We start from the raw sequence: 19,978 nt of genomic DNA on the forward strand, positions 1-19,978 counted from the left end.
AGGGCTGGGGACAGGTTGCCCCCACCAGTGACCCGAACCTTTTTGCTTCCTTGAGTGGATTAAACTGTCAAGTTTCCGGGTGTTTGCAGAGCATGGGAGAGCTGCAGACAGTAATGTGGTTTTATTTACAACATAACCACTTCAGCGACATCACTGGATTCTGAAAACACAGAACAATGTTCAGCCCCTTGGGGATTTCTAGGACATGATTTCCATAAAAATTAAATATTGGAGAATCTTATCTCTCTGCCAACTTCCCCACTCCTCCCACCCCTACCGAGAGAGAGAAAGAAAGAGAGAGAGAGAGAGAGAGAGAGAGAGAGAGAGAGAGAGAGAGAACACCAAGAGACAAAGGAGAAGATGATCAGAGAAAGCAAGGCAGAAAAAGAAAGCACAAACACAGATGTGGGACCGTTTTAATAAACAAGATGAGGGGTTGAAGAGGGAGCCACTGAGCCTGGCTGGAGGGCGGGTGGATATGCATTCTACTCTAGACACCTCACCTCCAGCCCCAGCCTGGGTGCCATCTTGGAGCCAGGTCAAGACACAGCCAGGGCTGGGCTCTCTGGGTCGTGGGGATCCACATGGCTTGATCATGGCCAAGGGGTCAAGGAGTGGACATTCCAACAGGCAAGAAGGACACCTCTAACAAACTGGTTCAGTTGGGTCTCATCTCCTCCATCATCATTCCTCCTTGAGCACCTTGCTTGGGATCTCCATGGTTATATAGAATTACAGAAATCTCATAGATCAGTGCTTCAAGTTTCCGAAGGGGAAATTGAGGCTTGGAGGCAGGGAGCGAGCAGCCCAAGATGTCAGACCATCAGGGTGAGTGGAAGAGAAGCCAGCTTCCTGGAGTCCAGTCCAGGGCTTTGCAACACCCCACACTCAACTCCTTGGAGGCAAACATATGAATGCATGGATTTTTTTTAATGAAACCTGCAAACTAGCACAGAGCTTAGTTAGCTCTGACCAATCTTTACCTCCAGGGCAGTTCCCTTCACTCCAGAGGCAAGTCTGGATACAAAAAGGGAATGCGGACAGCCACAAAGGTGGCTGCGGATATGGGGGATGAGGCCAACTTTTGCTTTTGGTGCTTTCGGGCAAATGCCAAGTTGAATGCAAACCCGTCAGCTGTTATTGTGATTGAGAGTCTGTTTGCTCCGACCCGATGCTCGTGGGGTCTGACTGCAGGGGTGGTCTGGGAGAGGTGTGTGTGGTTTGGAGAGGCAGCTATGGGGAGGTGGAGCAAGACCAAGGCTTGGTGTCAGGTGCACAGAGTCCACAAGCTAGTGAGCATCTCTGAGCCTGGGTTTGCTCACCTCTATGAAAGGGGCATAGCTTGATGATTATATGCTTGGGAGTCAGCAGGCATGAGATTAGGTTACGATGGACTGAGTCTCTTTTTAAAAAAAAAAAAAATATATATATTTTATTGATATTTTACAGAGAGGAAGGAAGAGGGATAGAGAGCTAGAAACATCGATGAGAGAGAAACATCTATCAGCTGCCTCCTGCACATCTCCCACTGGGGATGTGCCCGCAACTAATGTACATGCCCTTGACCGGAATCGAACCCGGGACCCTTCAGTCCACAGGCCGACGCTCTATCCACTGAGCCAAACCGGTTTTGGCTGGACTGAGTCTTGATTTCCGCACCTGTAAGGGGCGTTGGGGATGAAAGGAAATACTCGTGAGGTGCCTGTAAGAGAGAAGACACCCAGCAACTTGGATGGCCTGAGTCCAAGGGAGGCTGAAGGCATGGGTGAGGGCAGAGCTTCTCCATGTGGAGAGCTGACGCGCAGCCCCCTGCCTGTGTCCAGCCTCAGAAGTGATGCTTCAGGATTGTTTGGGGCAAATGTCAGTGTCTCTGGGGGCCTCTGAGTGTCCCCTTGGGCAGTGGCTCTCTGCAGACACTGGGCCCCCAGACAGTAGACCCACTCCCCCGCTCCATGTGACACCCTCCCTGTCAAAGTCAAACACGCGCCAGAAAGAAGCTCCATTCAACCCTGGGTGGCTCAGAACCACCACACCCTGGGGACCCCAGGTGCCCGGGTTTCCACTGACATGGAGAGGACCAGCCCCTCGTCTTAGGCAGTTTCTCAAACACCCCACGCACAGCAAAGGAACCAGGGAAGCCGAATAGTAACAGTCATCATCCCATTGTCTGGAGTACTCGCTATGCAAGAGACACCCACACCACAGCAAAGTCACCGAGTCCACTTCGCAGTCTGGCGAGGCATTGCTGCCGCCGCCGCCAACCCCGGTCAGCATAGGAGGACACTAAGGCTCAGGGCTATGTGACTGGCCAGGGCCACAAAGCGAGAAAGGGGCCGAGCAGGGCTGTGTACCCACGACGCCTCTAAAGCACTCTCCTTCCATTTTTAGAAGGATATATACTAGGTGTGCCAGTTAATAATGGGGATTTTTTTCAATAGATGGAGTTACACATATGTTGATATATATGCGATTTGATATGTATGCTAATTTGTTGTATTGACAACAAGCTTCAAAACATCATATGCCAAATTTGCTGAAGGTGTTAACATCATAGATATTTTTACACTTAAAAATGTTGAATTTCGTGCCAATAAAGAGCATTTGTGGGAAGTTTTAATTCATTACTTTATTTTGAAGAAAAGTGCTGCTGAATACTTCAGGAAGTTTATGGTGAACATGCTCCATCTCAAGATACTTGTGAACGCTGGTTTAAATGCTTTAAAAGTGATGATTTCGATGTGAAAGACAAAGAACGTCCAGGTTAACCGCAGAAATTTGAAGACCAACAATTACAAGCATTATTGGATGAAGACGTATGTCAAACTCAAAAACAACTTGCAGAAAGATTAAACATTGCTCAGCAAACAATTTCCAATAGTTTGCAAGCGATGGGGAAGATTTTAAAGGAAGGAAAATGGGTGCCACGTCAACTGAACAAAAGACAAATGGAAAACCGAAAAGTCATCAGTAAAATGTTGCTTCAACGGCACAAAAGAAAGTCTTTTTTGCATCGAATTGTGACTGGTGATGAAAAGTGGATTTATTTTGGAATCCCAAATGCACAAAATCACGGGTTGATCCAGGTCAACCATCAACATCGACTGCAAGGCCAAATCGCTTCAGAAAGAAGACAAGGCTCCGCATTTGGTGGGATCAGGAAGGTGTGGTGTATTATCAGCTTCTAAAACCAGGTGAAACCATTAATACTGATCGCTACCGACTACAAATAATCAATTTGAACCATGCTTTGATCATAAAAAGACCAGAATGGGCCAGAAGTCATGGCAAAGTAATTACACACTTCAAAACCAGTTAAAGACACGTTAAAAGATCTTGCCTGGGAAGTATTAACCCACCCGCCGTATTCACCAGACCTTGCTCCTTTAGATTACCACTTGTTCCGATCAATGGCACACACACTTTCTGAGCAGCACTTCAAAACATACAAAGAAGTGGAAAATTGGGTCTCTGAATGGTTTGCCTCAAAACAAGAAAAGTTCTATTGGGACGGTATCCACAAATTACCTGAAAGATGGGGGAAATGTGTAGCTAGCCATGGACATTACTTTGAATAAAGCACTTTCGATGTTTCTCTTGAAATTATCATGTTTTCTTTGATTACAAAATCCGCATTATTTACCGATACACTTAGTATATACCTCCCAAGGATACATATACACACTTTAGAAGGATATATATATATACAAAAGTATGCAAAGATGCAAAGTGTTATTAGTTGTTTTCTCTGGTGCGATAAAGTGACAAGTGAGTTTTAATTTTATGTCTGCATTTCCAAAAATTTCTAAAATTTTCTTTAAAAAAGCCTGTGTAACCTCCCCCTCAAAGAAAACAGTAAGTGTTCTTTAGAGACATACACCATAACATCAACAGGTTTACTACAGAATTTTTATAGGAAATCCAAAGCCACCCCCTATCAGTCACCTATTGAAATGACTATACAGCATTTTGACAAAGAAAAAAATTCTTAATATCCAGGTAGAAATTTACAAAATCCACACTCTTACAGACCCAACCTTGGCAGAGCGTGAAATTGCGTGCCCCATGGAGGCAGCAAGTCCACCAGCACAGACCGCGTCTACTGGGGTCCAAGTGGACTGAGCCCGCGCGGCCGCCCAGCAGCCTCCACAGTAACATGTGCTTTTCCATTTCACAGGCGGATGGGTAAGCGCTGCCATTAAACGGCCAAATAAAAAACCCTAGAAGAATGTCAATGGGAAAACACCCAGGGGGTTAATATTATCTATGAAGAACGCATGCACCAAAAGAGGCTAAAAGAGGACGAGAAGGAAGGGGAGCACCTCTCTCCCGCCTCCCCACTCCCCGCTCCATCCTGTCCCTCTGGTTGCTTTCTTGGTAGAACCAGCAGCAGTGGCCGGCAGATAAAACCTCAGATCACAAGGCATAATGCTGGGGAAGCTTCAAACGTTAGTAACCTATTTACAGATGCTGTCAGATTTCGCTCACCAGCCCACTGTGGGAACCCTTGCTCCCACAAATGGTCTATCTGTTTGCTCACAAATATCGGGCTTCAAAAATAATCACCCCCAGATCTGAACTGGTAGCAATGCAAATATCTAAGCCCCCCCTCCCCCTTCATCCTCACCTCTGTCCAAAGGAAGGAGCTGATAGGATCTTGAGTACTGAGAATAGCAGGCTTCCTCCCATCTCCAAAACGACCACAGAAAATTAGACAAGATCATTGTACTGTGTTTAAAAACACATTACATCGGTCCAGTCTCTCTTGCTGGCAGACAGTCAGATCATTAAGATGCTGCTATTCCCCCCAAATGTTCTCCTCCCTGTCAAACTACACTCTTGGAGCTCCCCAAGTTCATTGTAACTAACTAGCAAAAAACAATAGAGATTTTGATTTGGGGCTACAAATAGACCCCAGATGGTGCTCAAAATTGGGGTGCTGCAAGGAGGGCTCCCCTCTTTTCCTGTTTCCAAGCCCCAACTCTCACATCTGCTGCTGGGCCCCACAGCCCAGCCAGCCCTAATTAAGCTCCTAGTCCCCTCCCCCAGATTTAGCTCGGTCTCATTTCACATTCTGCTGTGAGCATTTTCCATCATAAAAGTCTTTGAAACCATTTTCAATGGCTGCATTATAGTCCACTGTATGGCTGTGGCTTAATGTGTAGCCATTCCCACACCATAGAACATCTGAGCTTGTCTTTCAGCCAAATTAGGATGAGATGGAGCTGCCACTGGGGCAGCCCTGCAGCCTCGGTGCTACTGGCCTTGCTGGAGAGGAAGTGCTTGGCACTTCAGACAGGAAAGCACAGCCAGACATCCCGAGTTCACCTCTTTCAGCCCCTCAGCATCCAGGACAGGAGAGGGGAAGCCATTCCTGCACACAGGTCGCTGGTCCCTGCAGGCCTGGGTCAGCTGAAACCCCAACTGACCTCACATCCCCCAGACATCAACACCAGAGGCAGAATTTGCTTCCTCATCCTCACCAAATAGTCGGATGAGACAACTGTTCTCTGGGACTCAGACTCATGGGCAATGTGGGCCGTGCCTGGGCACTGCTGAGCCAACCCGTTCAAGCTGGCCCTGGAGGGCAGTGGCTCTTGATGGGGCACGAAGAGACAATTTTGTTCTGCAGGGGGCATGTGGCCTTGTTTGGGTTGTCACAACTGAGCAGGAAGGGGCTGTTGGTATGTTATGGGTAAAGGGTAGCAATGCTGCTAAATACCCTGCAATGCACAGACCGATGCTAAAACGAAGGTGACCTGACCTGAAGTGTCAATAGTTGCAAGGCTGAGAAACCTGGCTGTAGAGTGAAGGCAGAGTCCCTGCAAAACCCTGGCCAGGAAACTGCAGAGCTCAGAGCTGCCCGATGAGGGGGCGGGGCAGGGGGGGCGGGTCTGCTCCAGAAGTCTTGAGTCCAAGTGACACCAACACCCATGAGGGAGAAGAGATGGACAGCTTGGGAACCAAAGGCTCACTCTGTTGGACAGACGGTGGTTTTCCTTGGATGAGTAACATCTGGGCCTCGTCCTCACCCTACCTAAAATCCCTAACTCCAGAGCCAGGCCACAGGCCATCTTCTATCTCAGCTTTGCCAAGGCATCTCACAAGGTGTCTCTGAGGAGGGCTGCCTCCCAAAGGGACCCACAGAGGACGCCTCCACCGCCTTCCAGAGCCCCGCCTACGGCTGTGAAGTGCCACGCTGGGCATAGCATCCTCTCCCTGCTACACCACCAGTGGCTCCCTCTTATGCACCAAAAACATCTGGGCTTTGAGGCAGGTATCCAGGGCCCATTGAAATTTGTCTCCACCCACCTTCCACACCACATCCTCTGGCTCCCACCCTTCCACACAAGTGCAGATGAGCTGCCACTGGGTCAGTCCCGCAGCCTTGGTGCTACTGGCCTCCGAGTCTCCCTCGCCCCCATTAGGCACTGACCTCACTCTGTCGCGTCCTATCTCAGCCCCTCCCCAAGGGTGGGCTCTACCTCATGAGTGGGGGCCAGGTCCCCCCCTCCACAGCTCTGCTGGCAACCCCCCCTCCCCCAGTTTGGCCACATCTCACTAAATGTGTCCTGCCAAGACCTGCTTTCAACATGAACGCTGGAAATGACGACTGTTCCTCGCAGCTGCAAACTTCTGAGCATGTAAACAATGGCCCTGGAGGAAACAGCCACCCTCCCCGGCCCATCCGACCACGCAGGGTGGCCAGGAAGAGAAACAAGCAAAGGCACCTGGAGAACCCGGGATGTCCTCTCCTCCCTGTTCTGACCTGAACAGTTCCCACCAGCACTGGCCAGAGCTGAGCCTGTGACTTGTCCTTGAAACACGTCACGAGGGGAGACGCACAAGGTGCTAACATGAAAAACGGGGGAGAGATCGGGAGCCTGCAGGTACCATTGGCACAAGCTCCAACGCGAAACTGCAGCAGCATGGATTTGTGCCAGTAAAAGCGAAGAAAGGATGAAAACAGAAGTTGGAGAGTGTAAAATCTTCAAGGTGTGTGCCTGAAATCACAGGGCGGAAATCTCTGGGTCCTCGTGGGCTGCCCCAGAGGAGGTGCCCCTAGAACAGCCGTGGGCAAACTATGGCCCGCGGGCCAGATCCGGCCCGTTCGGCTGTTCTATCCGGCCCGCGGAGCCGAAAGAGCGGAGGGTTCTCTTGCTCTCCCCTCCGCTCCTTTACTTTGAATTTATATTAGTTCACACAAACACTCCATCCATGCTTTTGTTCCGGCCCTCCGGTCCAGTTTAAGAACCTATTGTGGCCCTTGAGTCAAAAAGGTTGCCCACCCCTGCCCTAGAATACTGAGATGTCTACCTCGGATGCTGCTTTGAAGTCATCGTCCCTAAAAGAAGAGCCACAGGGTGCCTCGTTTCCCTCTCACACAGTACTGGTGGGGGTGTGAAGTTAACCTCAGCCAAGGGCAACGTGACAAGGACACGCGGCCTGGAACCCAGCATCTCCTTGGAATTCTGTCTCCCAGATCCACTGCAACAAAACGCCCCACCCACAAGGAGAGTCACTGCAGCCTTATTTGTAAAAGCAAAGGACTGGAAACAAGCTAAATGTGTAACAGCAGGAGGCTGGTTAAATAAATTATAGGACACCCTGTAAGGGAGTAAGAGGCTGGGAAAGCACGCTCCTTGCCAATAGGAAGTGATCGCTACCAGTCCCACACGGGGTAGCTGTGAGTAGCTCGTCACCACCTGTGGGTTTGTAAAGGAATCATGTCTCGGAAAGAAACAATTGCTGGAAGAGACATAGACGCTCTCTGACTGTGGACACAGGAAGTCAGGACCATGGCTGCCTCCAAGGAAGGACAGACACTGGGTGGTGAGACACCGGGCGAGAGGAAGACTCTCCTGTCCGAGCACTTTGGTGTCTTTTTATCGTGTGAGCACATTACCTACTAAAAATCATTTAACACACTGAGGACACGCAGCGGTGATGTCTGTTTCCTGTCACGAACCCCTGTTTCTTCTCTTCTCCCCTGTTGCCTCCTTTCTGCACTCACCCACTGGGGCCCCTCCCTGCAATGTCACACAAAGGGAGGAGCACAAAAGCACAGGGGGTGGCAGCAGGGTGGGCTGTAACGCCAGTGGCTCCCTGCCTGTGTGCAGACCTGCTCTGGCTCTGTTGCAGCAGCTGGGATCAGGGTACCTCCCTCAGGGAGCACTGGGAGGATGAGGCAGATCATTGGTGGGGAGGTCCCCCGCACAGCACCCAGCACACAGGACACTGCCCCAGAAGGGCAGGCGGGGGACCCTAGGAGGCTGCCCTCAGCCCGGTCTGGCCCAGCTCAGCTCCTCTGATTCCAGTGGAGGCTCCTTGGGGACCTGCTGGGACCTGCAGGTGTGCAGGCAGCCCTGGAGAGCGGCTTGTTTCCTTGTAAGCACACAAGCAGGTGTCCCTGCTGCCTCTACCCCAGTCCCTGCTCCCACGAGGGGGAGACGGGAAGTCAAGATGCCCAGGCCAGATATTTGCAAATCAACAAACTGCTCTTGGCTGGCTGCATGTGTCTGGTGATTCCCTGATGTCCTGAAAGCTTCCTCGGAGGAAGCTTTCGAAAATGCTGGACGTGCAGGAGCCTCTTCAAAGGCTGTGCGTGCGCAAGAGGAAGGCGCACATGCAAGGCTTTGTCTCCACCAGCCTCCAAGGGGAGCAAAGCAAGAGGGGGGAGGGCACGCAGCAGAGGGAGGGCAGCTCCCAGGGAGGGTGGGGCACCTGTGGAGGGCAGGCTCCTCTATGTCCAACCACACCTGCCTTCGCAGAGGCCCACTTCCTGCACCCTCAAACCACCAGCAGGTCATGGAGCTACACAGCTCAAATCCTGGCTCCCCCACCGCCCCTCCCCATTACTGGCTATGTGACCTCGGAAAGAATGCTCAAGCTCTCCCTGCTTCAGTTTCCTCACCTGCAAAATGCATAATCATAACAACTATCACATAGGGTTGCTACAGGATTAAGTTGGTTAACACATTTGGGCTTGTAACAGTAAGTAGCTGGCATGAAATAAACAAGCAATACATGTTAGCTACTGTTGATAATTACCATCATCATCATCATCGCCAAGGCCCCTCTCTCTTAGCCCCATTGTGTGGCACTGCCAGGTATCATGGTCTTATCAAGGCTACTGAACCCCCACACAGAGGAACAGCCCCAAACCCAAGCCTGCTGCCACCGAGGGCCATTTCCAGGGCTGCAGCATCCAGATCAATTTGGAGATTGCTGGATTCCAGCCCCAGATCTCAGTGCTCTTCGGACAGCTTGCTGGTTCCAGCAGCCTCACTTCACAACGCCCTCCCCCGCTTCCCGCCCCCGCACCACCCCCGTCCTGCCTTCTGCAAATCCTACCTGGCCTTGGCCAATTTCCCCACCCCAGAGCTAGCCTTGGTGCCCAGCCCAGCCCCCGCACAGTCACACCCCACTCCTCAGCCCAGGCTGAACCAAAGGTGCCCGTGGGACTCCAGCCCCTGAAGTCAGGCTGATGGCCAACACCATCAGCACACACAACAGAAAATCCGTCTGTTCTCTCCAGGTCCCAACCCAGCATCTTCGTGCCTCCAAACCAAGTCATTCTACCATCTGACACTTGTGCCAAGAGCTCATGTCGGGAAAGGCATGATCATTTCAGCTTCTACAACCTTCGCTGACAATTCCCCACCCAGCCTGGAATCGCCGGCCCCAGCAACACACTCCCTGCAGGCACCCTCAGGGATGTCTGCTGCGTGGCCTGCTGCTCCGGGCGGATGGATGTCTGCAGCCCAGCACAGCACCTGCCCCCTCTCTGAGGCCACCGCACACACTGATGTGGTAGAATTATAATTGGTCTTACTTTCTTGGAACAAAATCCCGAACACGTCTCCACTGTCACGTTGGCCTGCATCAGGGAGTCGGGGAAAGTGTGCGTGATGTTCTCCGGCAGTCTGAAGCACCCACGGTATGTGACCGACCTCCCTGGGGGAAAAATAGGATTTCGGTGAGAAACGGTGCTCCTGGCAATTGGCGCCTGTCACAAGGGAAACTGGTGGCTTCTCCGTTTCAGCATCTGAAGGGGCATCTCAGGAGGGCAGGTTTCACATCAGAGAAGGCAAACTGCCCTACATGGGGTGTGGCCAAGCCAAGATCCTGGGAGAAGCCAGGCACCAGGACCCTGGTCAGCCAGGATCAGCGACAAGGGCCGCCTGTCTGCCTTCAGGTCTCACTATTCTCACCAGCTCTCGGGGGACAGTGTCCATTCACCTACCCTTTCTTTCCTCCTCTCTCCCTCCACAAAATCCGGACTGTGTGTCCATCCTGACCCAGATTTGGCACTAGGGAACCTGTCAGGCGGATGTTCTGGAAAAGCGCATGGCTTCCCCGTGAGTGTGCAGAAAGAAAAGCAGGCCTGGAAATCGGCACCCTGCCAGGTTCCCGTCGCTGCGCCACCGAGTGACACACTGCCGTGCTTCCTCCCCAAACGTGAGCTCCCACCAAGCTCGAGGACTACTCCTTAGGCCCGTCCCAGGCAGCCTCAGGCCACGGTGTTCCTCAGACCTGGTGGAAAACTGCAGGTCCCTGGTTGGCTTCCTTGGTGCTGAACAAACCTTCTGGAATGTTCCAGCACCAACTGCTCATATTTCTTCCAGACTCATCAGAGTTTCTCTAGATGGCACCCCAGTACCCATCCCAGATCTCCCGGGGCTCAGCATCTCTCCCTGCTCCCCATCTGCTCAGCACCTGATCAGCAGCAGAAACCCTCTCCCCAGCCAGCCCCGCAGCCAGAGGGCTCTCCACGCAGGACTGCAAAGCAGGACCGAGCCCTGGTCTGGAAGCCCATGTGGTCAACCACGTCTCCAGTGGTCTGCACGTCAGGACACCAACCTGGTCGGGCACAAATGAAGGGGGGCAGCTGGTGCCGGGGAGAACCGTCCAGGCTGAGCATCTGCCTGGCCTGAGGTCAAGTCCTGGCACTGCTGATGACGCGCTCTGAAACGTGGGTGTGTCGTGGACTCAAGACCCTCTGTTTCCTCACTGACATAATGCCCAGCAGCTAGAGTTGTTTTGAGGGGCAACGTGCACCCACAAGCCAGCCCCTAATGTGGCTGCCCTGGCCTTGGTGTAAGGACCTGGGGTGATGGCTTGTGCTGGGCTCACAGAACTCCTTCCTGTCCTGTGGCACGACTGAGCCCCAAAAGGACAAAACAGCTAGATGGACTGGACTGTGGTCCTCAGCCAGCTGCTCTGGGGTGGGACAGACACCAGGGAGACAGGCTCCAGGGCACATGACAAGGAAGATGAACAGCACAGGCAGGGCACAGGGGTTATGGGCATCCCAACCAGTCCCAGGCTGCAGGCACAAACCAGAGTCCCAGGGGTGGCTGCATGTGGGTCACCCTGTGCTCAACCACACCCAGCCTTGCCTGACACAGCAGGTGCCCAGTGAGCACTGAGTAGATGAATGAACTGAACAACAGGGCACGTGAGGGCGCAGCATACACTGCGAGGCCAGCACTGCTGGGATGGCAGCATCAGCTGCCTCTGGGCATCACTGAGTAACTGTCTTTTGGGGAAGAGGCTGTGGTCCAGTGCAGTCTATCCACACCTGCCCCCCTCGCTTCCCAGGTGACAGTCCCAGGGCCACTTCAGGCAGGACACCTCTGAGATGAAGTCCTTGATGAACTGCTCTGTTCCTGCCTCTGATCCCAACCCGGGGAGCTGAATTTTAAAATGGGTGGCAACCTGGTTGCCTCTAGACAGAGATCCTGTTGACTCATCCCCTTGAGAAGGGAGCGGGCAAAGTTCAACTGTATGGGCCCCACAGGCTGACCAAAGGGCCAGCTATCACACTGTTTTCAACATGACCCACGACATCAAGTCTAGCCCCTCAAAATCTGAGGCTGAATAACTGGGCCATCTCACCCTTAACCAACAGGCTGCCTGAAGCAAATCAATGATCCCTAAAAGCCAGTGGCTGAGCAGGCGGGAGGAGCTGGCAGAGCAGCCAGAGCCCTATATGGACCTGGTCCTGCTGGGGGGTGGTGGTGGCTTTGAACCCAGGGAAATCAAAGGTCCAAGAAGCCAGTCTGGAACATTCTGGTCCTCAGGAAGCCCATTTGGACGCCCAGGTGACAGAGCAAAAGTTGACAGATCCATGCACCACGGCAACCTTTGTGCCAGGCCCTGTCCTGGCCCAGAGTAGGTATCAATCACGATTTGTTGAGTTAATGGTCTCATTAGTGAATCCACAAAGAGTGTGTTGCCAGGGTTACAACCCTGTCCCTGTCCCCCCATCTGGAGCCCTTGTGCCCAGATATATCCTCTCTGACTATAAACACTTAAGCAGCCTCAGTTGGCTGGGCCTGAGCATAAGCCACTCTCCCCATCACACTGGCCCCATAGCAGTCACCATGGCTCTCACAGCTGGGCTTCTGTACTGCGTGGCTAACACTCATTGCTAGGAGAGCTCTCGGGACACCCCTCTGCAGTCCTAGCGCCCAACCTAAGCCCTCTTTCCCTGAGCTCTGCCGGTGCCTGGACTAATGCATTAGCTGCCCTGGAGCCGTTACCAGGTGCATAGCCAGAGGCGCTGTGTCCTCGAGCCAGTGTGCCCCCATCGTCCACGGTCTCATTCCTGCCAGTGGTGGGCACGGTCTCCTGTGCCCTGACTTCTTCCCAGCCCGGCCCCTCCCAATTATGAAAAGGACGACCCCTGGCCGTGTTCTCAGCCATCTTTATTTGATAAAGGAGCCTTTTATCGTTAGATGAAGTGGATCTGGGACTCAGCATCTTGCAATCAGGACAAACCTGAGCTTCAGACACATCTAACCGGGCCCCGGTATTTAAAAGCACTTTCCATTGACATTCTTGGGGGTTCCATCTACCTGTCTGAAGCATCAGCTGCCTCCTCCTCCTGGCTGATTATTTCTCTTCTGAGTTCTGTACTTATATTGTAAGCTTACCTTCAGTGAGAGTTTACCTCTGGGAACTCTTTACACCTGGGTTGGTGGCACAGCTCTTGAGAGGTGTTGCATTTGCCTCTGCTGGCCCCTCCAGGTGGTCCAGAGCCGATGCTTATGTTGGAGTTTTCAGGATCAGGAAGATCGTATAAATCTGAACCCCAAAACTCATACGAATGCAGGTCGCCCATAATTACAAATTCTTAGGGAGAGTTTTCTTTTTGTTTGTCCCCCAGAGCTCATGTCAAACAGACAAGTTTTTTCCATCTCCCTGGACTATATTTTAGAAACTGAACTTTTATTGATTTACACTTCAGTGGAAGTGAATCCCACGTTAGGCAGAGGTTTCCATTCCATTCCCTATCCTGACCAGTTCAAAGCCTCCTTCTCTGTCCTATGTGGACACCAGAACCTCAGCCCGTGGCCACCAAGACCAGCAACTGCCCTCTGCAGAGACCAGAGCTGCACAGCCTGTTCGCAACTCGCATCGCCACTGCAACTTCGAATCCCTCTGCATTTCTGGAGCAAGGGATTCCTTACTTGCTTGCTAGTTCGACTATGCATGTAAAATAGTATCTGTTCCATTTTATCTTCCATTCCTAGAGGTTGGGTAGCTAGGAAACTTCCAGATGATCTGATCCACCCCAATGCTAGAAATCCAGGTCTGCCTCTACACTTTACAAAACAGACAGGGCAAGCGAGCTGCCAGAGGCCACACAGCACGTTTGAGACCTATCTACGCCTTGGCCCCAGGCCTCTGGATCAGCTTCTCTCTCCTTCAGGCCATCAGGAAAGATGTGCTTCAGTTATTAACTCAAGCAACCTTTGATACACTCTAGCCCCACACCCCACAGGGAAGCTGATGAGAAAGGGAGGGCAGTTTCTGTTCCAAGTGATTTGGAGGAGGGGCCACAGGCGGGGGCAGTGGAGAGAGGGGACAGACAGAGCCTAGGAAGGCTGCACACTCACTCTTCCTGGAGCTCGGCTGCAGCTCCTCCACTCGGTACACGGAGAGCCGGCCGACGCCTCCGCACGCCGAGCCCTTCTCCCCCTTGCACTCGTGCTTACACTCCTCAGGCCCGACGCTCTGCACCGGGAGCCGGTTCCCGCAGTAGCACTCTGTCCCGGCCTCCAAGCCAGCGTAGACATAGGACCTGCAGGGAAAGTGGGCCTGGGATAAAGCTGCCCTTGGCCCAGAGCCAGGCCTGGCGTCCTAACAGCTGGCTTGAAGCTGAGGTTAGGTCTGGATGAGGAGGCAGGGGCCACGGCCATCAGCGTGTGGCTGGCCTCAGGGGCCATCTGCCTGGGTTTAGGGAACAGTCTTTCCTTTGTGATAAGCTGACTGAGTCAGCCCCACTGGTTCCTCTCCTCAGCCCTGAGCTTTGTCCCCTAAGGTGCTGGCCAGGGTGCCAGGTCATGATGGGTCTACAGCAGTGGTGTGCTGGTAACTGATTCTCGGGATGGGAGGGAAGGGGCCTAATTGGTGGCATTTGCCAATTTCTGTAGATGATTTCAAGTTAGCTAGGGTTCAGCAACGGGCTTATAGCATTTCTGAAATGTAATTGCTCTCGTGAGCCATGAGCTGGTTCCAGCTCACCACTGGTCCTTTTAAAGGGCCCTCCACACGTTACAAGCAGGCCCTGCCACAAGTCTCGCTGGCCCGGAGACCTCTTCTACCTGCCTCCATCCAGCTGTAATGCCATCGGTAAAGAAAGAGAGAGAACAGAACCGATAGGGTACCACACGGGATTTTAACTATGAAAAGGGGTCAACATTTTCAAACTCCCTCCTCAGTGGACCTAGGCATAAAAACCCAACACCAGCTCCTAACCCTTGTTTGGCCCCTGCTGGCCATGTGACCCTGAATATCCCTTACTACCTCTGAGCCCCCGTTTCCTGAACTATTAGGAGAGTATAATGAGATTGTGTCCATCTCAGTTTTAGCACCCTCGACAGGGGCCCTGTCCTTTCCTTCTCTGGCCTCAGTTTCTCCACCTATAAAATGGGCATGCTTAGTTGTTACCTAGCAGAAGGTGGTAAGGATTTATGACACAACAAATATGGCGAATCGAATGGGATTGAAATAAACCAAGTGTACCATCTGCTAATTCTGTTGTACCTGTCTGCTGTGTGTGAGCGCACGCACGAACACACACACACATGCACACACAGAGTGGTCTGTGACAGCCTTGATGGCAGGGACCACTCCCTGGGATATGACTATGTCTGGTAACTAATGGGTCAGTTGGCAGCAGCAGAAAGAGTAAATCTAGTCTGAAACACAATAAATGTTCCTAGAGTGAGAAGGGTCCTCAGAGAAATCTTGGTTAAAGCCCTTGATTCTCTTTTAAACATACACGTAAACTGAGGCTGAGGAAAGGTAGAGGGTTCAGAGCTAAGTCACATGGCGAGTCCCTGGCTCAGCGGCACTAGAACCTGGTCTCTGGACACCGAGCCCAGGGCTCTAGCCACAACCCCAGCCACCTCATCAATAAACTTTTCCTCTTCTGGACAGCTGGGCCCAAATCAATCAAGCTCTAATTAGTTCCACCCTGACAGCCACTGGCAGCCGAAATATCCCCTCCCTCTGGGGAATGTCTGTTGACCTGATTTCCGGTGGCATCCGGGGTCCGGGCCCCACACTTACCGCTCAGCGCAGGCGTCCTGGCAGTGGGAGACGGTCATCTTTCTCAAGTCAAAAAACACAGTGCCCTTCAGCGTTCTCTCCTGGCCATCGTCACGGAAGCAGCCAACATAGGTGCCTGCAGGCAGAGAAGCACAGCAGAGACTCGGAGGCCCTGGGGAGGGAGGGATCCTAATGGCAGCTGAATAATTAACACATTAATAAAAGAGAGAAAGAAGTGGTTTCAAGCAGTCAGCCTCGAGTTCTTCGGAAAACAGGGTGTGGCGAACCAGTCAGCAGCTGCCCACGTCGGAACTGACCAGCCCTCGCCCGGCTGTCCCGCTCAGCATGTAGCAGGGGCCTGCGATGCAGATGGCCCACCTCGATGTTTACGAGGAGGAGGTGAACTCTTTCTTCTGGAAAAGTAACGAATGGCTTTTCTAACTCCCTGACAGAGGCAAGAATGCGCAGAAAGAAAAGTACTTCCGAGGGATACACTGGGACACATTCCGAGGCGGATTTATTACTTTCGGCTGAAATGGAGGCAATGCATTATTGTCTGTGACTCCACATCTGTTCATTTGCACATCAAAATGGACATGCTGTGAGGCTATTAATGATGGCTTTGGAGATATTGGAATGTCTTTGGAAATTACTATCAATAAAAAACAAACCGGCCATGGAGAAGTTACTATTTTTCCCCTAGTAAACGTACTGACATTTTATTCCATTATGGATGTTGTCCAAGGTATAATGAAATGCTCAGTGATTGATGGAGCCTCCTGCAGCTTCCTAGGCTTGCAGGATCCCTTTTCAGGAGGATGGCAGGCTGCCCGCGCCTCAAAGAGACACCCTCTTTGTCTGCAGCCCCAGCAGCTGTCCCGAGGGCAGGACGGTGGGCTACTCTCCACCAATGAGGCCTGCCTGGTTGTGCAGGGCCCCCAGGAGGGGAAGGGGGTCCCAGAGGGTGTTCAGGCCAGTGCCCTGCCTCTTCCCTCTTTCTCTGAAGATTTCCAGCCATATGACACCACCGTCTCACCCAGAGCACAAATCCCTCCTGAAATCTTGGGGGGATATTAAAATCTTTAATAACTTATGGAGTTACTGACCATTCAACACTAGAGTTCCTGCTGTACCAGGTGTTAACTCTTCCCTTGCTGCTGGGTCATGGGGAGGTTTTGGGGGTCACTGGGAAAGACAGCAGAGTGCATAGGGCACCCCAGGCACTCAGGATAGTCACCATTTCAATATTTTAAGAACAGATAAGGCCATAGTGGTGTATAGTGGCTGACCTAACCACAGTCCTTCAGCCTTCACTGCAGCCCCTTCTGTCACTTTTTTAAGTCACTGAAGATGAGTTAAAGGGGTACCCACTGGTTCTCTTGGACATATGCACTCAACACCCAGGGCTATAACTAGGTCACCCTGAGCCCTCCCCTCTGCTGGCCAGACACGTTGAAGTCAGGTTATAAAGAACTAGTCACTTCTGTCTAATAAGCCCAAAGCCCTTTGCACCTGCCTCCATCATGCCCTAGTCGTGCTGTGCAGTAAACATGTGGGTGCATATCTGACTGTCACCAGGCCCAGATCCTGAAGTGCACTGTGAACAGCATATATGGAGACCAGACATGAATCCTCAATAAGTGCAGATTGAGAGCAATAAAGAGAAGAATTGCAGCTAAGTTGCCCAAGGTCACAGAGCCCAGAACTGGCAATACCGAGAGAGGCACTCAGCTCTACTTTCAAAACTTGTGCTCTTTCTATGGCTTCGTCTCAAGAAATCCATGCTGACCTTGTCAGTCATCTACACTTTAGTCTAAATGAGTTATACTGGTGCAACCTGCATAGGGACCCAGTGTCTGGGTGTGTTGAAGAGAGTTTATAGAAATCATACCTGCATAAAATGAGCTGCAGAATCAGTTCCTTGTTTCTCCCCTGAAAGCCTTGCTAAGGAACCCCATGGTGAGGGCTTTGACCTAGATGATTTTAGAAGAAACTTCCTTCCATGCAGACAACAATGCAATCTTCCAGTCTACATTTTACTGAGCTACTAGGGTCACCCTCCTATGGTGAGGCAAGCCTGGGCTCCTTTCTCTTCCCTGGATCCTTCTCATTATCCTTGGAATAAAGCCAGATTCCTAGGCCTGACCCTCATAGCTCTCCCTGACTCAGGCGCCAGACCTGAACTCAAAGCCCACGCTCCAATCGCCTCACATCTTTCTGTATCCTGCCATGGAGTACTTCATTCTCCAACCACACTTTTTATAGTTAAGAGAGCAATTCCCCCTGTGACTTAGGGTGCAGGACCAAATGGGGTGGTGACAGAGATGCTGACTGAGCCATCAACACCTAACAACAGCCATGACACTTTCTGGGTGCTCATCACATGCAGGCTCCGTTACTGGGCCCCACACAGAGCCTGTATAACAGAGCACAGAGCCCCGACCTGAAGCCAGGCTGTTCCCATGTTAGGATCTCAGCAGTGTGGCTGTGGTGGGCCCACCTGGGTCTCGCTGCTTCCAAGTTGCACCTAGAGATGCTTGCCACACCCTTGTTCCGAGCCCCCACCTTCTCCACTCCATAACATACCCTTTATTGGCTGTCTTCTCTTCCCTGTCTCACTTCTCACTCCCTAACAGTGTTCCCAGGATCACAGTCCTAATCTACCATGTGCATTGGAATCCCAGTTTCAGGATTTGCTTCTTGGAACCCAAACTAAGAGAATGACCTTGGGAATTGACTTAACTTCTTTGTGCCTCAATTTCTTCATCTATAATACTGGAATATAATATAGAACCCATATATAGCACATTTACAGGAACATAGTAAATGACATATGAGTTAGCTGTTTTTATTAAGTGATAATAGCTGCCAGTTACTGAATGCCGACCACGGTACTAGGTCCTCTAGCCCAGGCGTCCTCGGCTTAGGTGTACATCAGAATCACCGGGGAGGATGGCTACATGGACTGCGGCCCCTGGCCCAGAGCTCAAAATCCCCCAAGTCTGGGAGAACTCGAGAATCTGCACTTGGAACAGGTTCCCCCGTGATGCTGAAGCTGCTGTTCTGGGACCCCACCTTCCGAGCCACTGCTCTACAAGATCACATTTAATCCCCACAATAACCCTGGGGCAGGCATCTCTATCTCCATTTCAGAGGGACTTGGAGAAGGTAAGCGCCATGTTCAAGGCTACCCAACAAGTTTGTGGCTAAGCCAAGATTCAAGACAAGGATGGTCTGAACCCAAAGCCTGAGCTCAAAGTGACCTGCTCACACGTCCTGCCCTGAGCCATGTGGAAGTCCAGCTGGTGAGTGAGCAAAACTCCAAGGGGCTTCCCATCACAGGCCCGCCCTGCACCGTGCGAGCAGGAAGGGAGGGACAACAGGTGAAGGTCTGGGTCTGCAGTGCCTTCTCCTCATACTGCGCCAGGGGCCAGAGAAAGGGGCCTCTGACCCTGTGACCCTGAGCAGGCTCCTGAGAACAGCTCCCAAATATGCCAGAGGGACCAGGGCTGAGCACCTACCTCGGCTGCTGGAGGCTGGCCTGGGGGCCACGGGGCCCAGGGCGGGCAGCGCCTGGGGGTCACCCATGAAGTGGTGGAACCAGCGGCGCCGCAGCTGGCGCAGCTCTGAGTTGCGGCTCCGGAGCCAGCGGGGCCCGGGCCGGGGCCGGGCCAGGGGGCTCTGCAGCACGTCCACGCCGAGCAGCAGCTCCGGGCTGACACGGGGCTCCTGCAGGGCTCTGCTGTCCAGCAGGCCCACGCCCAGCGCCATGGCGGCCACGGGCAAGGCCTGCTGGGAGCCAGGCGCCCTGTGCCCCTGCGGCAGGGCCACTCGGGCCCGCTGCAGCAGCAGCAGGCTGCCGGTCATCAGGTAGGCGGCCGTGAGGAAGAACAGCAGGAACTGTGTTCTGCGGAGAAACTTCTGGAGTCGGAAGAAAGGTTTGGCCATGCCCCTGGGTGGCAGGGCTCCTGGCTGGAGCCTGGGCACGGCTCCTAGCACCCGGGCGGGAGGGAGGCCGGGGCCTCCGGAGGCATTATCTCCGCATCCTGGAGCAGCCTGTGCTCTCCGGGGGCTACTGCTCCTCCTGCCCCGCTTCCGACAGGTGCTCAAATGGCACCATCACGCCTCTCCGGCCACTGAGCCCTGGGGCTGCAGCTTCTGGCTGAGTGTCACGACCTTCGCCATCCCTGAGCTCTGCCCACCTTCACCTCCTGGCTCAGAAACCTGGAAAAGCAGAGAAAAACCACATAGGTGAAATAGGAGGGGCTACCACTCCCACCGCTCCAGGCCAGGAGCCCCTCACTGCTGGCTCCGTTTACCAAAGGGAGCACTGGACAGAGAGCGGGGTTCAAGTCTCAGCTCTGCCACCAGCTGGCTGTGTGCCATCGGCAAGTTACTTCACTTCCCAGGCCTCAGC

The 19,978-nt window shown here is 52.7% G+C and overlaps 1 protein-coding gene across 4 annotated transcripts in view; it reads right to left on the minus strand.

Moving 5' to 3' along the window:
- Window positions 1-19,978, minus strand: part of WSCD1 (WSC domain containing 1) — a 49,400-nt gene that overhangs the window by 11,897 nt on the left and 17,525 nt on the right. For 3 of the 4 annotated variants that reach the window (XM_080679070.1, XM_080679069.1, XM_080679071.1), the window contains exons 2-5: window positions 19,083-19,785; window positions 15,583-15,697; window positions 13,905-14,089; window positions 9,833-9,954 (exon numbers count right to left, since the gene is read on the minus strand). In XM_080679070.1, coding sequence (XP_080535196.1) covers window positions 9,833-9,954; window positions 13,905-14,089; window positions 15,583-15,697; window positions 19,083-19,509 — 849 coding nt within the window. In that variant the 5' untranslated portion in view covers window positions 19,510-19,785. Of the gene's footprint in view, window positions 1-9,832; window positions 9,955-13,904; window positions 14,090-15,582; window positions 15,734-19,082; window positions 19,786-19,978 lie in introns of all 4 variants that reach the window. The other variant, XM_080679072.1, reaches the window with a different exon arrangement.

Source organism: Plecotus auritus, assembly GCF_963455305.1.
Source record: "Plecotus auritus genome assembly, chromosome: 7".
Lineage (NCBI taxonomy): Eukaryota > Metazoa > Chordata > Mammalia > Chiroptera > Vespertilionidae > Plecotus > Plecotus auritus.